Source organism: Ursus arctos, unplaced genomic scaffold, assembly GCF_023065955.2.
Source record: "Ursus arctos isolate Adak ecotype North America unplaced genomic scaffold, UrsArc2.0 scaffold_23, whole genome shotgun sequence".
In the NCBI taxonomy this organism is placed as follows: domain Eukaryota; kingdom Metazoa; phylum Chordata; class Mammalia; order Carnivora; family Ursidae; genus Ursus; species Ursus arctos.
This window is the reverse complement of record NW_026622908.1, coordinates 34,780,383-34,795,696: the sequence shown is the minus strand read 5'-3', so window position 1 is coordinate 34,795,696 and position 15,314 is coordinate 34,780,383. Positions and strand designations below refer to the sequence as shown.

The 15,314-nt window shown below is 36.8% G+C and overlaps 2 protein-coding genes across 2 annotated transcripts; both read right to left on the bottom strand.

Annotated features, from left to right (window-relative positions):
* Window positions 1–3,164: 3,164 nt before the first annotated feature.
* LOC113246368 (olfactory receptor 8K3-like) lies at window positions 3,165–4,106 on the bottom strand. The gene has a single exon (XM_026486970.3). It carries the CDS (start codon window positions 4,104–4,106, stop codon window positions 3,165–3,167), a length of 942 nt encoding a protein of 313 aa, XP_026342755.3.
* A 9,028-nt stretch (window positions 4,107–13,134) lies between these two features.
* Window positions 13,135–14,082, bottom strand: LOC113246366 (olfactory receptor 8J2). The gene has a single exon (XM_026486968.3). It carries the CDS (start codon window positions 14,080–14,082, stop codon window positions 13,135–13,137), a length of 948 nt encoding a protein of 315 aa, XP_026342753.3.
* Window positions 14,083–15,314: the final 1,232 nt, after the last annotated feature.

Below are 15,314 nucleotides of genomic sequence, written 5' to 3'. Positions count from 1 at the left end.
CAATGACGTGGATGGAACTAGAAGGTATTATGCTAAGTGAAATAAGTCAGTCAGAGAAAGACAAATATTGCATGATTTCACTCATATGGGGAATTTAAGAAACAAAACAGATGAACATAGGAGAAGGGAAGGAAAGGGAGATAAACTGTAAGAGACTCTTAACTATTGGAAATAAAGTGAGGGTTGAACTGGGTGATGGGCATTAAGGAGGGCAATTGCTGGAATGAGCACTGGGTGTTATATACAACTGATGAATCACTAAACTCTATCCCTGAAACTAATAATACACTATATGTTAATTAAATTGAATTTAAATTAAAAAAAAAAGGATGCTGAATGGCTACCTATCTGATGGGTATAAAATGAATATGATTTAAAGTTGAAAAGTAAAATACCAGGCAAGGGAGATGCCCACTAAAAGAGAAAACCAAACAAACAAAATTTTACAATTGGCTTCTGAAGTTCTAAAAGGAAAGGGTAAAGATGGAAGGAGGAAGGAAGGAGGGAGGGAGGGCAGAAGAAGAAAGGATTCCTGTTGAGATTATATTGAAATATTGAATATTGAAAGATATTGCACATTGTCACAATAGTAAGTCTTCCATTCCATGGACATGTTTGGTATACATTTTTATTGATTTATCTTTTATAAATGTCTTATTAAAGTTTTGTACATATTATTACTGAGACCTTAGGAATTTTTTATTAGATTTATTCCAAAATTAAGTTTCTTTTTTTAATGGTTTCATAAATGTTACCTTTCCTTCAATTTTATTTTCTAATCATTGTGGGTGGCATGTGAAAATAAAGTTGATTTTACTAAATTTATTTGTATCCAGCAAATTTGCTAAATTCACTTATTATTTCTAATAAGTTATATATTTCCCTATGTATTTAATTATAACATTCATCAAAAAATAAAAATGGCTGTGTAGAATATATATTTTGAATATGCTATCACATATTCAACCATTCTACCCTTGATAAGCCTTTAACACCTATGATGATTACATCTGCCACAAACATTCTATTACTTATTCTCCAGTGGACATAATTACACAGGAATGGAATCACTGCATCATAGAATATACGCATATTAAACTTTAGTAATTATTCCCTTATTTTTCCTAAGTTTTTATAGCAATGTACTCTCCCTGATACAAGTAAAAGAATTATAGTGTTCCACATTCTTACCTATACTTTGAATTATTGTTCAAACAAACTTTGAATTTTAGCTATTCTGGTGAGTGTGTAATGATATCACAGTATATAGTCTTCACTTACATTTATCTAAAAAATTGTTCAATTTTTGGAACACATTTATGTACTTTTGGCTGTTTTGATATCTTCTTTTGTGAAGTGTTCCTTGAGGTGTTCTGCCCCTGCCCCCACCTTATTTTTTCCCTCCCAATAAATTGACTTTCTTGATCATCTTCATTCTAGGAGTTAGGCAGTTTGTTGTTTTGTTTTGTTTCATTTTGTTTTACAAATTACTTTGGAAGGGTGTGTGTATTTCAAATGTGGTCCCTCTGGATTTTTTCAAGTTCTTGTGGTGTTTTTTCATTAATACAAATTTTCATTGTAGAGAGTATTATTTCTCTATTATTATTATTATTATTATTATTATGCATCCTGCTTAAGGAATCTTTGTTGATCCCAAGTCATGAAAATATTTCACTTTAACAAACCTTTTGGTTTCAGCTTTCACATTCTCATTCATAACACATCTCAATTAATATTTACATGTAGTGTATAAATGACCAAGATTCATGTTTTATATAGGAACCTAATTGAACGAGGTTGATTTACTGAGAAAACCGATTTTCCCCACTATATTGCAGTAGGGTTTTTGTTTTAAAACAAGTGGAATTACACATGTGGGTCTATTTTGGACTTCATTTTTATATTCTTGATCTCTGTAAATATGTGCCCTAATGACGTATTTAAAAAAAAATAATCTCACTTCATTGAAGGAATTGATATCTGTTATTGGAAGTCCTCTGAAATCTTTCTTCCTCTAAGATATTGCCCTGGCTATAGCGAATCCTTTGCATTTCTGCATAACTTTTGGTATCAACTTAAGAATTAAAAAATACTCGCAAACAATGAATCATGGAACACTACATCAAAAACTAAGGATGTACTGTATGGTGACTAACATAACATAATAAAAAATTTTAAAAAATGATAAAAAAACAAACAAAAAGAATTAAAAAATACTATTGGAATTTTGATTGCTACTGCATTAAATCTACAGGAAAATTTAGGGAGAACTGGCCTCATCACGTTTGTATCTTCCAACCAATGACCTGGTATATTAACATTGATCTCTCCTTCAATAACTCAGTAATGTTTGTTGTTGTGTCTAGCAATGAAATCACGCAAATTGTTCATTAGATTTTTCCCTAAGTATTATATAGATATTATCTAGTATAATTGATAGTTTAAAATTTCAATTTTACCTATTTTTGTTGGTGGATAGCAAAATAACTGATCTTTAATATGCTGATACCATGTCCACTAATCTTGCAAAATTCACTTATTATTTCTAATGTTTCAGTGCAAAGTCTTTGGAATTTTTAGTGTACATATTTATGACACTTGAAAATAATCAAACTTTGTTCTCTGTTTTCCCATGCATATACATGTTCATATATCATAACATTACAAATCTGAAATGCCACCCACCAAAGGAGATACAGTTAAAGTGTCATTAAGACAGATATGGTTGATTATTTATTGATGTATATATGCCCAGCACACACAAAAAAACCCAATATGCTATCTTATATCAGTGTACCAATGTGATGGGCACTAGTCTTAAAATGGTGCCTAGTCCACAAAATACATTCAATGAAAGATACTAGGAAGACTTTAAAAATTATTTAATGGCAGATGTATTAGAACAGACTTCCCTTAGATTGTAACATAAGTATTGGAAATGTGAGAAAAGAAGTCTGGACTCCAGTCCCTTACAGTCACACTTAAGGACAAATAAAAATTGATACCAGGAAGATGATCACTACGGGAATACCTATAAGTTGAAAACAGGAAAAACATTTCTAGTTGCCCATGGCTTTTACATATTACTCCTCTCAAAGGCCTATGTCATATAATAAACAGTAGTCTATAACATAATTTATTGTATACACAGTCTATATTGAATTCTACATAGGCAGTTTCTGCCAATTTTCCCATAGTCTATGCAGGGCACCTTTTACCTCTTTGTTCCTCAAGCTGTAGATCACGGGATTCAGCATGGGGATGATCAAAGTGTAAAACGCAGAGGCAATTTTATCAGTATCAAAGGAATGACTGGATTTGGGCTGCACGTACATGAAGAATAGTGTTGTGTATAACACGACGACTACCGTCAGGTGGGATCCACAGGTGGAGAAGGCCTTGTGCCTGCCCTCTGCAGAATTCATCCTGAGGATGGCCATTAAGATCAGGATGTAGGACATAAGCACTATCATAAGGGAGGAAACCAAATTGAATGCTGAAAAGATCAGTATGATCAACTCAATATCACGTGAGCTTGAGCATAGCAAAGTTAACAAGGGAAGACTGTCACAGTAAAAATGTCTAATGACATTATGGCCACAGAAGGATGACATAAAAATCTTTATGGTGGTTGTCAGAGAAAGAAAGGCACTGTAGAGATAGGGGACTGTTACCAGCACCCAGCACACCCTTTGTGACATAACAATCGTGTGGAGCAGAGGGTTACAGATGGCCACATAGCGGTCATAGGCCATTGCCGACAGAACGAAAAGCTCACTGATGATGAACAAGATGAAGAAAGCCAGCTGTGTAGCACACCAGTTATAGGGGATTGTGTTTTGATTAGCTACAAAATTTACCAGCATTTTGGGTCCCACAGCTGATGAATAACCAAGATCAATGAAAGCCAGGTGTCTGAGGAAGAAGTACATGGGTGTTTGGAGCCTGGAGTCCACCTTGGTGAGGGTGATCATGCCCAGGTTGCCCACCACTGAGACTGTGTAGATGATGAGAAAGAGCCCGAAGAAGGGAGCCTGCAGCTCAAGACGGTCTGCGAGTCCCATTAGGATGAACTCTGTTAGCATTGTTAGATTTTGTTTGTTCATCCAGGCCGTTAAGGAAAATTGCTGTGGGAACAACCATCACAAGAGTCATTGGGTTTCAGGAGACAACATCTGCTGACATTTCAGGAGGCAAAGTCATTATGGATAAGATAAATCTAATGTTTTACATGGGTTAATTTAAAATAAGTCTCATCTCCATCACTGAACCTCAAACCAAATTTAAAAAGTGTTACAACCTACGGTACATGGTAGCCATTTTATTTTTTGTGCCAGACGCTGGCTTGGAATTTTGATATATTTTAAAATGCTGTTCCCTTAAAATACATATAATTGCTTAAATATATCATACTTTAGAAGGAATTATAATAAAAATAATAACCCTCTGCTTCTTGCCCTTGCAACTTTACTTCCAATCTCCATGTAAACCATGATTCACTCATTGAATAGACTTTGCTTTGCATTTTTCATTAGAACTCTCCATATCTAATGGTATTCCCAGTCCATTACCCATTTTGTTTATTAAATTTTGTTATCATTTCACTATGCTTTTATGAGTTTTAAATATTGTTTAATTTTTTTATGTTGACATAATAATTTAGCAATCTTGCAGACATCCCCAACATGCCTACTCTAATGCACATAAATAAATTTTATTTTCTCTAGAATAGTGTACCTGAATATTTAGCTCTTATATGTGGATTTTTTTCAGTTTCTGATTTTTGATACGTTGCACACCAAGTAAGGCCTGCATCTACAAGTTATTCAATATAAAAAGGAATTCATTACATTCTCACATTTGCTCTGACCTTAGTACTAATTATCTGAAATGCTGTGTTTAATGTTGTAGTTATACTTTCTGCCACATTCTAAGACAAGTAAAAATTAGACTGTATTTGTTAATGTATTATCTAAAATCATCCAGCATACAGCCATAAATACACTTATCCAACAAAGAGAAATATCACTCCAAAGTAGGGGATACTATCTCAAATGTCTTAAAGGCTGGCAAATAATATTGCATGAAGTGCAAGAATGAAAGACAGAGTAAAAGGGAACAAGGGAAAGGAGATGCAGCATGATTTAAAGTACTTAAATTTTATCTTTTTAAATGTACATGGACAGGACAAATGCTTATTTGATCCAGATAACACAAACTCGACATGGCATTGAGAGAAATGAAGTACATTTACCATATTTTAATTTGAATACTATTCTTACACCTTTATTTCATCTTCCATCAAGTATACATGAAATGTTTTCTGTTAACACATTTTATTTAAAGATTTCACTTTGTCGATCTTTACTTTTCCAACTCCTTTCTCCTTCAGATTGTTTTTAAAGGCAGGTGTCCCAAAATTTCATGGAAAAAGAAATTGTCCATATTTTTTTACTAACTATTTCAGACTGAAAAATTGAGAACCCCACTGTAACTCATGCTAGGAGACAAAATCATGATTTAAAAAAGAAAGATATAATAATAAAAGAAACGCACAATATATTCAGGCTTAATATATCCCCTACAAATATTACTATGTCACTGATATCAATTTAAAAAGTGTGTAAGAATTACAGCACAGTTGCCCAAGCTGCACTGATCCCATGTTTGGCTGGATGGTTTAATTTTGGAAATTCTGTAATTAGAATTGATCACATTATCCAACTGAATTAGAAAAAAAAATGGAGCATTTTAACAGACGAAGAATTAATACCATTTAAAATGGACAAAAGCTATAAAAAATTAAGAATAAAAGGGAAATGCCATAATGATAGAATATGTAATAAGAATTACAATGTACCTACTCTTAAAAGGTGAAAAGTTAAGACATTTGGAGCACTGGGTGTTATATGCAAGTAATGAATCATGGAACTTTACATCAAAAACCAGGGATGTACTGTACGGTGACTAACAATATAATAAAAAATATTAATATAAAAAAAAGACATAGAAACGTACACACACACACACACGCAGAGATTCACTGATAAATTTCTACCATAGAAACAGACTCAGATAAATAATCACACATAAATACCTGTTTTCAGATAAATTTGTTAAATTTGCTTCTTCATATAATTTCCTTTCAATATATTTCTAAAGCAGTGACTTCATGTGTACATCTTTTTAAAGCATTTACGTTTTTAGAATTTTTGTTTCAATGACTTTCCTGATCACAGTATTTACAGCAATATAGTAATGTATATTTATAAAATAAAATTATCTTATCCCCCCAAAAAATAAATAAAAAAATAAACAAAAAATGCAAATTATAAAGAATAACATAGACACTTTTGAAAAGAATAATGCTACCAGATAATGAAACTTAGAAAGCTGGAGTTACTGAGGCAATATGGTGTACATCAATGGAACGGAATAGGACCTCAAGAAAAGACCCACGAATGTATAGGACATAGTGTATGACAGAAATGGCATGCTAGGACAGGCATGCAAAAATGGCCTATTCAAGGTATCTAGAGATAGTGATTATGTACATAGTGGCTGATGAAATTGGATGTTTAGGTGATCCATATAAAAATCAACCCTAGACTGGTCAAGGATTTAATGTCATAGAAAGTTAAAATTATTTTTATTTTCTTGGGAGACAGAGAGGCTGTACATGCAGGAGTGTGAGGGGTGTGGCAGAGGGAGAGAGAGAATTTTAAGCAGCCTCCATGCCCAGTGCAGAGCCCCAGGTGGCTCTCAATCTCATGACTCTGGAGGTCATGAACTGAGCCGAAGTTGGAGGTCTAACCAACTGAGCCACCCAAGTGCCTCTGAACTTTTATAACCTTAAAATCTAGAACCTCTGGATGCCCTTAAATAAACAGAATTTTATGCCCTTAAATAAACAGATTTTATCTGCCAAAATAGTATTGAATTTTTGTTCTATTTTTTTGAGAATTTCCAAAAAAATAGAACAAAAATTCAATATTATTTTGGCAGATAAAATCACTTGACAAAACTTGCTCTACCCAAAAATCTATTCAAGATGTTTAAAGCAAAGCAATACCAAACATTCACTAGCAACAATCAACAAATGACAAAGCCTCATGTCTTAAGTCCAAAGAAAGGACTGTTTCATAGCAGTTTTTACAGTTTGGCAAACCTCTTCATCCCAACGTTCATTTTATTGTGATGTTACAAATCCCTGGAGTTCTTCTGAAACTCAATTGAGTGAATATTTGTGTGGCCCTCCTCCCACCAATCCTGCCCAAGCACTACCTGGAAAGAAACAAGGAAATTGAGCCTCAAACCTGACTCTTTTCAGATGGGAGCAGAAATTCCAGAGCTGCACCAGGACCTGGGGGATGGGCACAGAGCCCAAGGATGTCCTCTTGTGCAAATGCAAAAACTCAGTCTCAACTAAATATTCTATAAAATTTTGTAAATAGCCTCACCTGAGATAAACGGGTTGGTCATATTGAGAACATTGCCCACTTATTAAAAGGTGGGAGGGAAAGAGAGAGAGAGAGGGAAGGAGAGAGAAGGATTGTAAGTAGAGCTTGCAAAAATGCTAACTCCCCCTTCATGATTTTTTATTGTCTGCAATCTCAATATAAATGTAGAAATAACAAGAATAGAAACGAGGTCCCTTACCACCTTCAAAGAACATTCTCACAGTGGTAAACATATACCATTGCTCCAGAAAACCTAGTTACGAAAAGAGATGATTAATATGCATGATGTAATGTACTGAGTCTGGCTTTGGTGACTATACTCATAACTGTCATTTAAATGGAAGACAGGGATCCAAAATCATCCCTGCAGCTAATCTAGTAACCAATATAATCAGTGCCATCTATTCACCTTAAATGAAGACTGTCTTCTTGCTCTCTGTGTGATTACTAGACTGACTGCTGTCAGAAGAATTTATGAGCATCTCCTCCCTTTGAGACACTCCCCTGAGAGCTTGAATGCGATTCTTGGTTATTCCCAAAGCATCTGAGAGCAAGAAATGATGCCACTGGTCTTTGCTAATTATTCAGAGTAATTTTGATTTCCCTATTGAGGAAATCTTTTTTAAATAATTTATTTATTTATATGAGAGAGAGAAGGAGTTGGGTGGAGGGGCAGAGGAAGAGGGAGAAGCAGGGACCCTGAGATCATGACCTTTGGCAGACAGTTAATTAACAGAGCCACCCAAGCACCCCTGTTTTTTTATATATATGATTCACCAGATTTCCTTAGTTGTTATTCTTATTGTATTCACTCAAATGTCTGGATTTAAGTAGAGTATTTCTCAGATACATGCTTTCATCATCTATCAATTACATAAACTTTCAGCATTTCCCACAATGATTTCTTCCATGTTTTACATCTGAGGATAAAGACAAAGCTATTTATACAAGACCTATAGTGTGTTAAAAGCTCAGAAGGAATAAAAATTTATGAATATGTGTGTAAAGTTATTTATATTTAGTTTTTCAACCTAAGGAACTAAACTGAGTTAATGATATGTAATTTCACATCCCATGTGTATTCTCATTCTGATCCCGCTTCTACATCAGTTCCCTTTCCCTACACAAGTATCTCCTCCACAAAAGTTGATATATGTTCTTAATAAGAAATTCAGCTTTATGGGGCGCCTGGGTGGCTCAGTCAGTTAAGTGTCCAACTCTTAGTTTCAGTTCGGGTCATGATCTCAGGGTGGAGAGATTGAACCCTGCATTGGGCTCCACACTGAGTGGGCAGTCTGCTTGAGATTCTCTCCCTCTGCCCCTCCCCCTGCTCACACTCTCTCTCTCAAACTCTAAATTAAATAAATAAATCTTAAAAAAAAAAGAAATGCACCCTTATAAAGTGATTATAATGTGTGTGAAATAAGTCAAGCAGAGAAAGACAATTATCATATGGTTTCACTCATTTATGGAACATAAGAAATAGCAGGGAGATCGGTAGGAGAAGGAAGGGAAGAAGAAAGGGGGGTAAACAGAAGGGGGAATGAACCATGAGAGCCTATGGACTCTGGGAAACAAACTGAGGGCTTCAGAGGGGAGGGGGGGTGGGGGACTGGGACAGGCCGGTGATGGGTATTAAGGAGGGCACATATTGCATGGAGCACTGGGTGTTATATGCAAATCATGAATCATGGAACACTACATCAAAAACTAAGGATATACTGTATGGTGACTAACATAACATAATGAAAAAAATTATTATAAAAAAAATAAAGAACACATACAGGTTGTTATATAACTTATTTTGATACTTTAAGGTTCTCACTCAGCTATATGGCTTTGAATTTTATTCATTTTGTAAGTACACACCAGTATTTTTCTGGTCTCTGTTTCATAAAATTGCTACACTCTGTCTCTACCCCCATTTACTATAGATTTGCTGCATTTAGTAACATAACAAGCATTTAGTTAGTTCCCAACCTGTGACTTCTACATGCATCACCACAATTAACTATTTTGTGTGTGTGGTCCCCACTATCCATGAATGAACATGTCTGAAACATCACCTGAGACCCTGTTTTGGGGTAAATAGAGCACATTTAATTTACTTACATAAGAATGGAGTTACTCCAAGAGTTCTTTTGTCTGCATATATTCCACCACCAGTACACAGCATTTCATACTGTGGACGGCCACCTTGTGAATATGTACCTTTGAACAAATGGTAAAGGCTGCAGCAAATAATTAAATCAGACATGCTTTATAGAGCTAATATTGTTTTCCTAGATTTAATACATTATTTTTTTAAAAATCCAAATATTTGTCAAGATTTGAAATGGAAAAGTGTACTCACTATGATTCAGGTCAACAAAGAAGTTCAGAAATTATAACAGAGACAGATACACTTTAATTTTAATATAATGTTCCTATTTGAATGTCTATAACATTATAATGTTGATAAAGTAGTTGTTGAAGTGACAAAACACTGACACACACCTCATAGCAAATTGGGGGAGGAGACCTCCAAATCCTACTTTCCTCCTGGGCACCTGGCCAGCTGACTTCTCATCCTCCTGCCAGGTGTGGAGAAGTGGCTGAGCCCTAGCCTGACTCCCTATGGAGGCGCAGCCCCTCCCTGAGTACCACCATTCTCCGTCCCTGCTGTGCGCTGGTCCTGAGAGCCTCCCACACTGCCTTCTGTTTCAGAGTTTGTAGTTCTTTTTTGAATGGTTTCCTTGAAAGCATTTTTTCTTTTTCATTTCCATGGAGGTGGCTTGTGGAAAGAGCCATTTGGAAAGCAGAGATGATAGATGTGACCCATGGCAGGTAGACAGTTTGGTGAAGGCATATGAACTTGCAGGAAGATGGCATTAGCAGCTCAAACCAAAGTTCTCTAGACCTTAAGGAACAAGAAAATCTGCATTGGAACCCTTACAATTCATCAGTTTACCTTTTTAAAAGGATTTATTTATGTATTTGTCTGAGAGAGACTTCATGGGTGAACCAGGGGAGGAGGGGAAGGAGAGGGAGAGAATCTCAAGCAGATTCCATGCTATGTGCTGAGCCTGATGCAAGGCTTGATCACAAGACCCTGAGATCATGACCTGAGCTGAAATTAGGATTCTGATGCGTAGCTCACTAAGCCACCCAGATGGTCCCCTCAATTTAACTTTAATTAAACAAAATCAGAATCATGCCAATTTCTGTTGTCTTTTAGATTATCAATTTAGTAGGAAGCATTTAATACTAGACATATTTCTTGGATGTAAGTAAAATACTGGGATATAGGATCACGGTGCTTCAGAACAAAATGAGCTGCTGTGAAAATAGTCCTTCAGTAAATTTTTGGGTTTAAATTTATGAAGTAGTATTTACTATGCCGAATTTAGGGAAGTTTTATGTTTTTCTTATTTTCATGGTCTTGAAAGGATTCAGCGTGTGCCACACAAGATTTACACACTCGCGATGCTTTCTGCCTAGAGCATCCCCAGGTCAAAACTACTGCTTCTGTGGCAGGTGCAGAAGGAGGGGCCCTGTGGTGCTGTTTGAAGTGTGTCCTAACTTTTGCAGGTGTTGTCAGACCATGCTTTATGGCCGTGTCTTGCATCTTTTCTCTCCCCTCAGCACGAGGGGGATTTTGTTGTCACTGTTTGGACACAAATGTCATGGAACCTCCAGAGCAGTTAGTTAGGGATAAGCTGGAAGTAGAGGTGACTGAGCATCTGATCAATTGGAGATCAAAGCCGCCATATAAATTATTTTCCATACCTTACTACATGGAAAACCGGTACCAGGCTGATGTGCCTGTCTGGTTGCTTGATTGTGTTGATTCATCATTTCTGATAAATGCGTACAAGGGATATGTGAGTGCATGTGTATGTGTGCATACACTTAGGAACCTTAGAACCAAGTACTTTCTGCTTATCCTTCATTCAGAGATGGCTTTGCGTATAGCTTGCTCAGGGCGAATTTTGTAGCTAAGTAATGTAGAAAGGGTAAATAGTGGAAAGTTTATGAGACTAGCCCATTGAGTACTAGTGAATGAGACATGCAAGATGTTAGATTGCGCAGTTGCACAAAGTACGCCATATAGATATAGATATTTTAGGCAGAAATGGGTTCCACGCCCTGACAAAGATGACCAGAACTATGAACATGGTGCCCTTCACACAAAGATATTTGATGATGTGATTAAATTAAGGACCTCCAGAAGGGGAGGCTATCCTGAACTATCTGGGTGGGACCAATGTAATCCCAAGAAGGAGAGGGAAGCAGGAGAGTCTGAGTCAGAAGGAGATGTGGCAGTACAAGCAGAGGTCAGAGTGATGGGATCACCGCTTGGAAGGAATTGCCAAGCAAAGGATGAGGGCTGCCTCTAGAAGCTGGAAGAGGAAAGAAACAGACTCTTCCATGGCCGTCCAGGAAGGAACGCAGCCTGCGGACATCTCGATCGTAGCCCAGGGAGATTCATTTTGAGCTTCTGACCTCCAGAACTGTGGGGTAATAAGCTGCTGTTGTTTCAAGACACTGGCTCAGTGGTGATATGTTACAGTAGCACTAGGAAACTAATACAAGTGACAATGTAATTATGTTTAGAAAACACATATATGTAAATCAAGTTAAAAGGTAGAAAACACTACAGCTTTCATTCTTGACTTTAATTCATTTAATAAAATACATAAGATTGATAGATGTGTAAGTGTGAGTTTAGCCCTGTTATTCTAATTCTGTTCACAGAACTAGACTCAAAGACAAAGGCTTTCTGCTGGGAATGTACTTCCCCAACTGTACATATGTAGGCTGTTGTAGACCAATACAGCCATAGAAAGGTTAGACAAATGGACAAACTGAAGATAAATTATCTATATTATATACTTTTATATATTTATAAAGAATGAAACTTAAAAATCTTAAAGGCTAATGCTCTCAAGTTATGGCCAATTTTGTCTGTGGAGACCAGTGATATTCACTATACATTGTGACTTTTCTGTTTTCAGCCAGCTATTCTGCTTATTTAAACAGATCTATGGCAAGGAAGACGACCTGACTCTTGACCACCTTCCAAGAATTGGTTCTCACGTAATTTCTCCAGTGCTCAGACATTCTCTTCTTTGATTAGAAATTATAAAAACCCAGTAACAAGTTGTGTGTCATTGTAAAATGTGGTAACTCTGAAATTATTGTTCCCTACCTAAATAAGTGTACTTCCTTTGGTCAACTAATACATCTTTGTATTAGCAAAAGTTAGGTATTTGAGGTGAGAATAGAAAGGGTTAAGATTTTCCCGTTGAAATCCATGGAATTTTTTAAAAAAGATTTTATTTTTTTATTTGAGAGAAAGCATGAGAGGGGAGAGGGTCAGAGGGAGAAGCAGACTCCCTGCTGAGCAGGAAGCCTGATGTGGGACTTGATCCTGGGACTCTGGGATCATGACCTGAGCTGAAGGTAGTCAACTAACCAACTGAGCCACCCAGGTGCCCAGGAAGAAGCAGGCTCAGGGAACCCCACTCGGGACCTGAGATCCTGACCTGAGCCAAAGGCAGATGCTTAACCAACTGAGCCACCCAGGGACCCCCATCGAATTTTTAACTATTTATTATCTTTGCATTTAACAGAGATTAGTTTTTTAGGAGCAAATGAAAACCCTTTTATGAAGACAATTGTAGTTTTAAATTTACATTAATTTGAAAGACTGACAAGGGTTACTTAGGAATCTCTTGAATGCATCCTTCACATCCCTGTTCCTTAGGCTGTAAATGAGGGGATTCAGCATTGGTATCACCAGGGTGTAGAAGACAGAGGCCATTTTATCAGTATCTAATGAGTGGTTGGTCCTTGGCTGCAAATACATGAAGAGAATGGTCCCGTAGAACACAGTGACAGCTGTCATGTGAGAGGCACAGGTGGAAAAGGCTTTCCTTCGGCCCTCTGAGGAGCGTATCCTCAAAATGGCAAGGACGATGTTGAAGTAAGATGTTAGAACAATAATCATAGAGAAGAACAAATTGGTCCCTGCAGAGATAAACACCGCTGTTTCTGGAATGTAGGTATCAGAGCAGGACAATGCCAACAAAGGGACAGTATCACAGTAAAAATGATTGATTACATTGGAAGAGCAGTATGACATGGAGAACACACAGGAGGAGACAGTCAGTGCTGTGGTCAGACTGTAGAGGTACGTGAGGGACACCAGCAGTATGCAGACCTGTGGAGAGACCACCGCCATGTAGAGCAGGGGGCTGCAAATAGCCACGTAGCGGTCATAGGCCATTGCAGCCAGCATGAAAATCTCACCAATGATAAAAACCAGGAACCCACCCAGCTGGGATGCACATCCATAGTAGGATACGGTTTTCTTTGTAACCAAGAAGTTTACGAGCATTTTGGGGGCAATGACAGTAGAGTCACCGAGATTGATGATAGCCAAGTGCCTGAGGAAGAAGTACATGGGCGTTTGAAGCTGAGAGTCAACACTGGTGAGGGTGATGATGCCCAGGTTCCCTGCCATGGTCAGCCCATAAATCAGCAGGAAAACAAAGAAGAGAGGAATCTGAAGCTCTGGGCGATCTGAGACTCCCATGAGAATGAACTCAGTCACCCGGGTGAGATTTCCTGAGGCCATTTATTTTGTTGCTTTCATCTTTTAAGGGGGAAAATGAGAGGAGATTAATAGATGGTCAAGTTGATTTTTCTGGGAGATGCTAGATTTTAGACTGTTTCATTTAAATTGGATAATTTCTGTTCACAGGTAAAAGTGTCAGATTTTAATTTTATTTCTCATAGTCTTTTAACAAAATTCAAAAATACATACTTTCTAGAGACCAATATCATGTTGTTAGAAGCGTTGCACAAGGGGCACCTGGGTGGCACAGTCGTTAAGCGTCTGCCTTCGGCCCAGGGCGTGATCCCAGCATTCTGAGATTTAGCCCCACATCGGGCTCCCCCGCTGGGAGCCTGCTTCTTCCTCTCCCACTCCCCCTGCTTGTGTTCCCTCTCTCTATCTCTGTCAAATAAATAAATAAATAAAATCTTAAAAAAAAAGAAGTGTTGCACAAAGCTATTAATTTTTCAGTTGTGTTAGATATAATTCATATTAGTTATATATACAAAATAGATGATATGTTTTGGTATTTATTTGCATATCTTAATACATTAATTATACTATTGCATGAATACATATTTGCATATGCACACGTCTCTCTGTATGTTTCCAATGATAAAAGATAGTTATGTATGAGCCAGAGTGAATTCCAGTGACTTTGTTATTTTTTCCTTAGGCACCACTGGCTTTCTCTTCAGCGCATACCTTGTCACCAACCTTGGGAATTCTTTATTTCTGTGTGAAATACTTTGAGTATGCTGGTTTTTTTCTTATCAGTTTCTACCACACCATGCTGATTCAGCTGCCCACTGACAGACTATATCTCAGTAGTCTTCCTGCTTTGTGTTAGCCAGAAACTGATTTTTTAACATAATCACATTTTTTTGGCCAAATAAACGAGTCCTTTCTATCACTCTAATCTTTACCTACTCAGACATGTCTCTATTGTTATGTTCTGGCAGCCATTTGTTGTTGTTGTTTTGTCTTTTTTTCCTGTCATATACTTCTTTCCTTTAAATTGTTTAAAGCATGTTCGGATGTTTTAAAAAAATCTTGTAGTTTTAATTTGCTCAGATTTGATTGCTTTGTGTTCCTTTACAGAGAAATGAATGGAGAGAAGTACTAACATTCATTATGTACTATACTCTAGGCCCAGAACAATGTTAGCCATTTTAAAATAATGATCTCATTATTCTGTAGGAATGTCCAAGAAGACATACGGAATTTTTTCTATGTCTGAGGAGACACTGGGG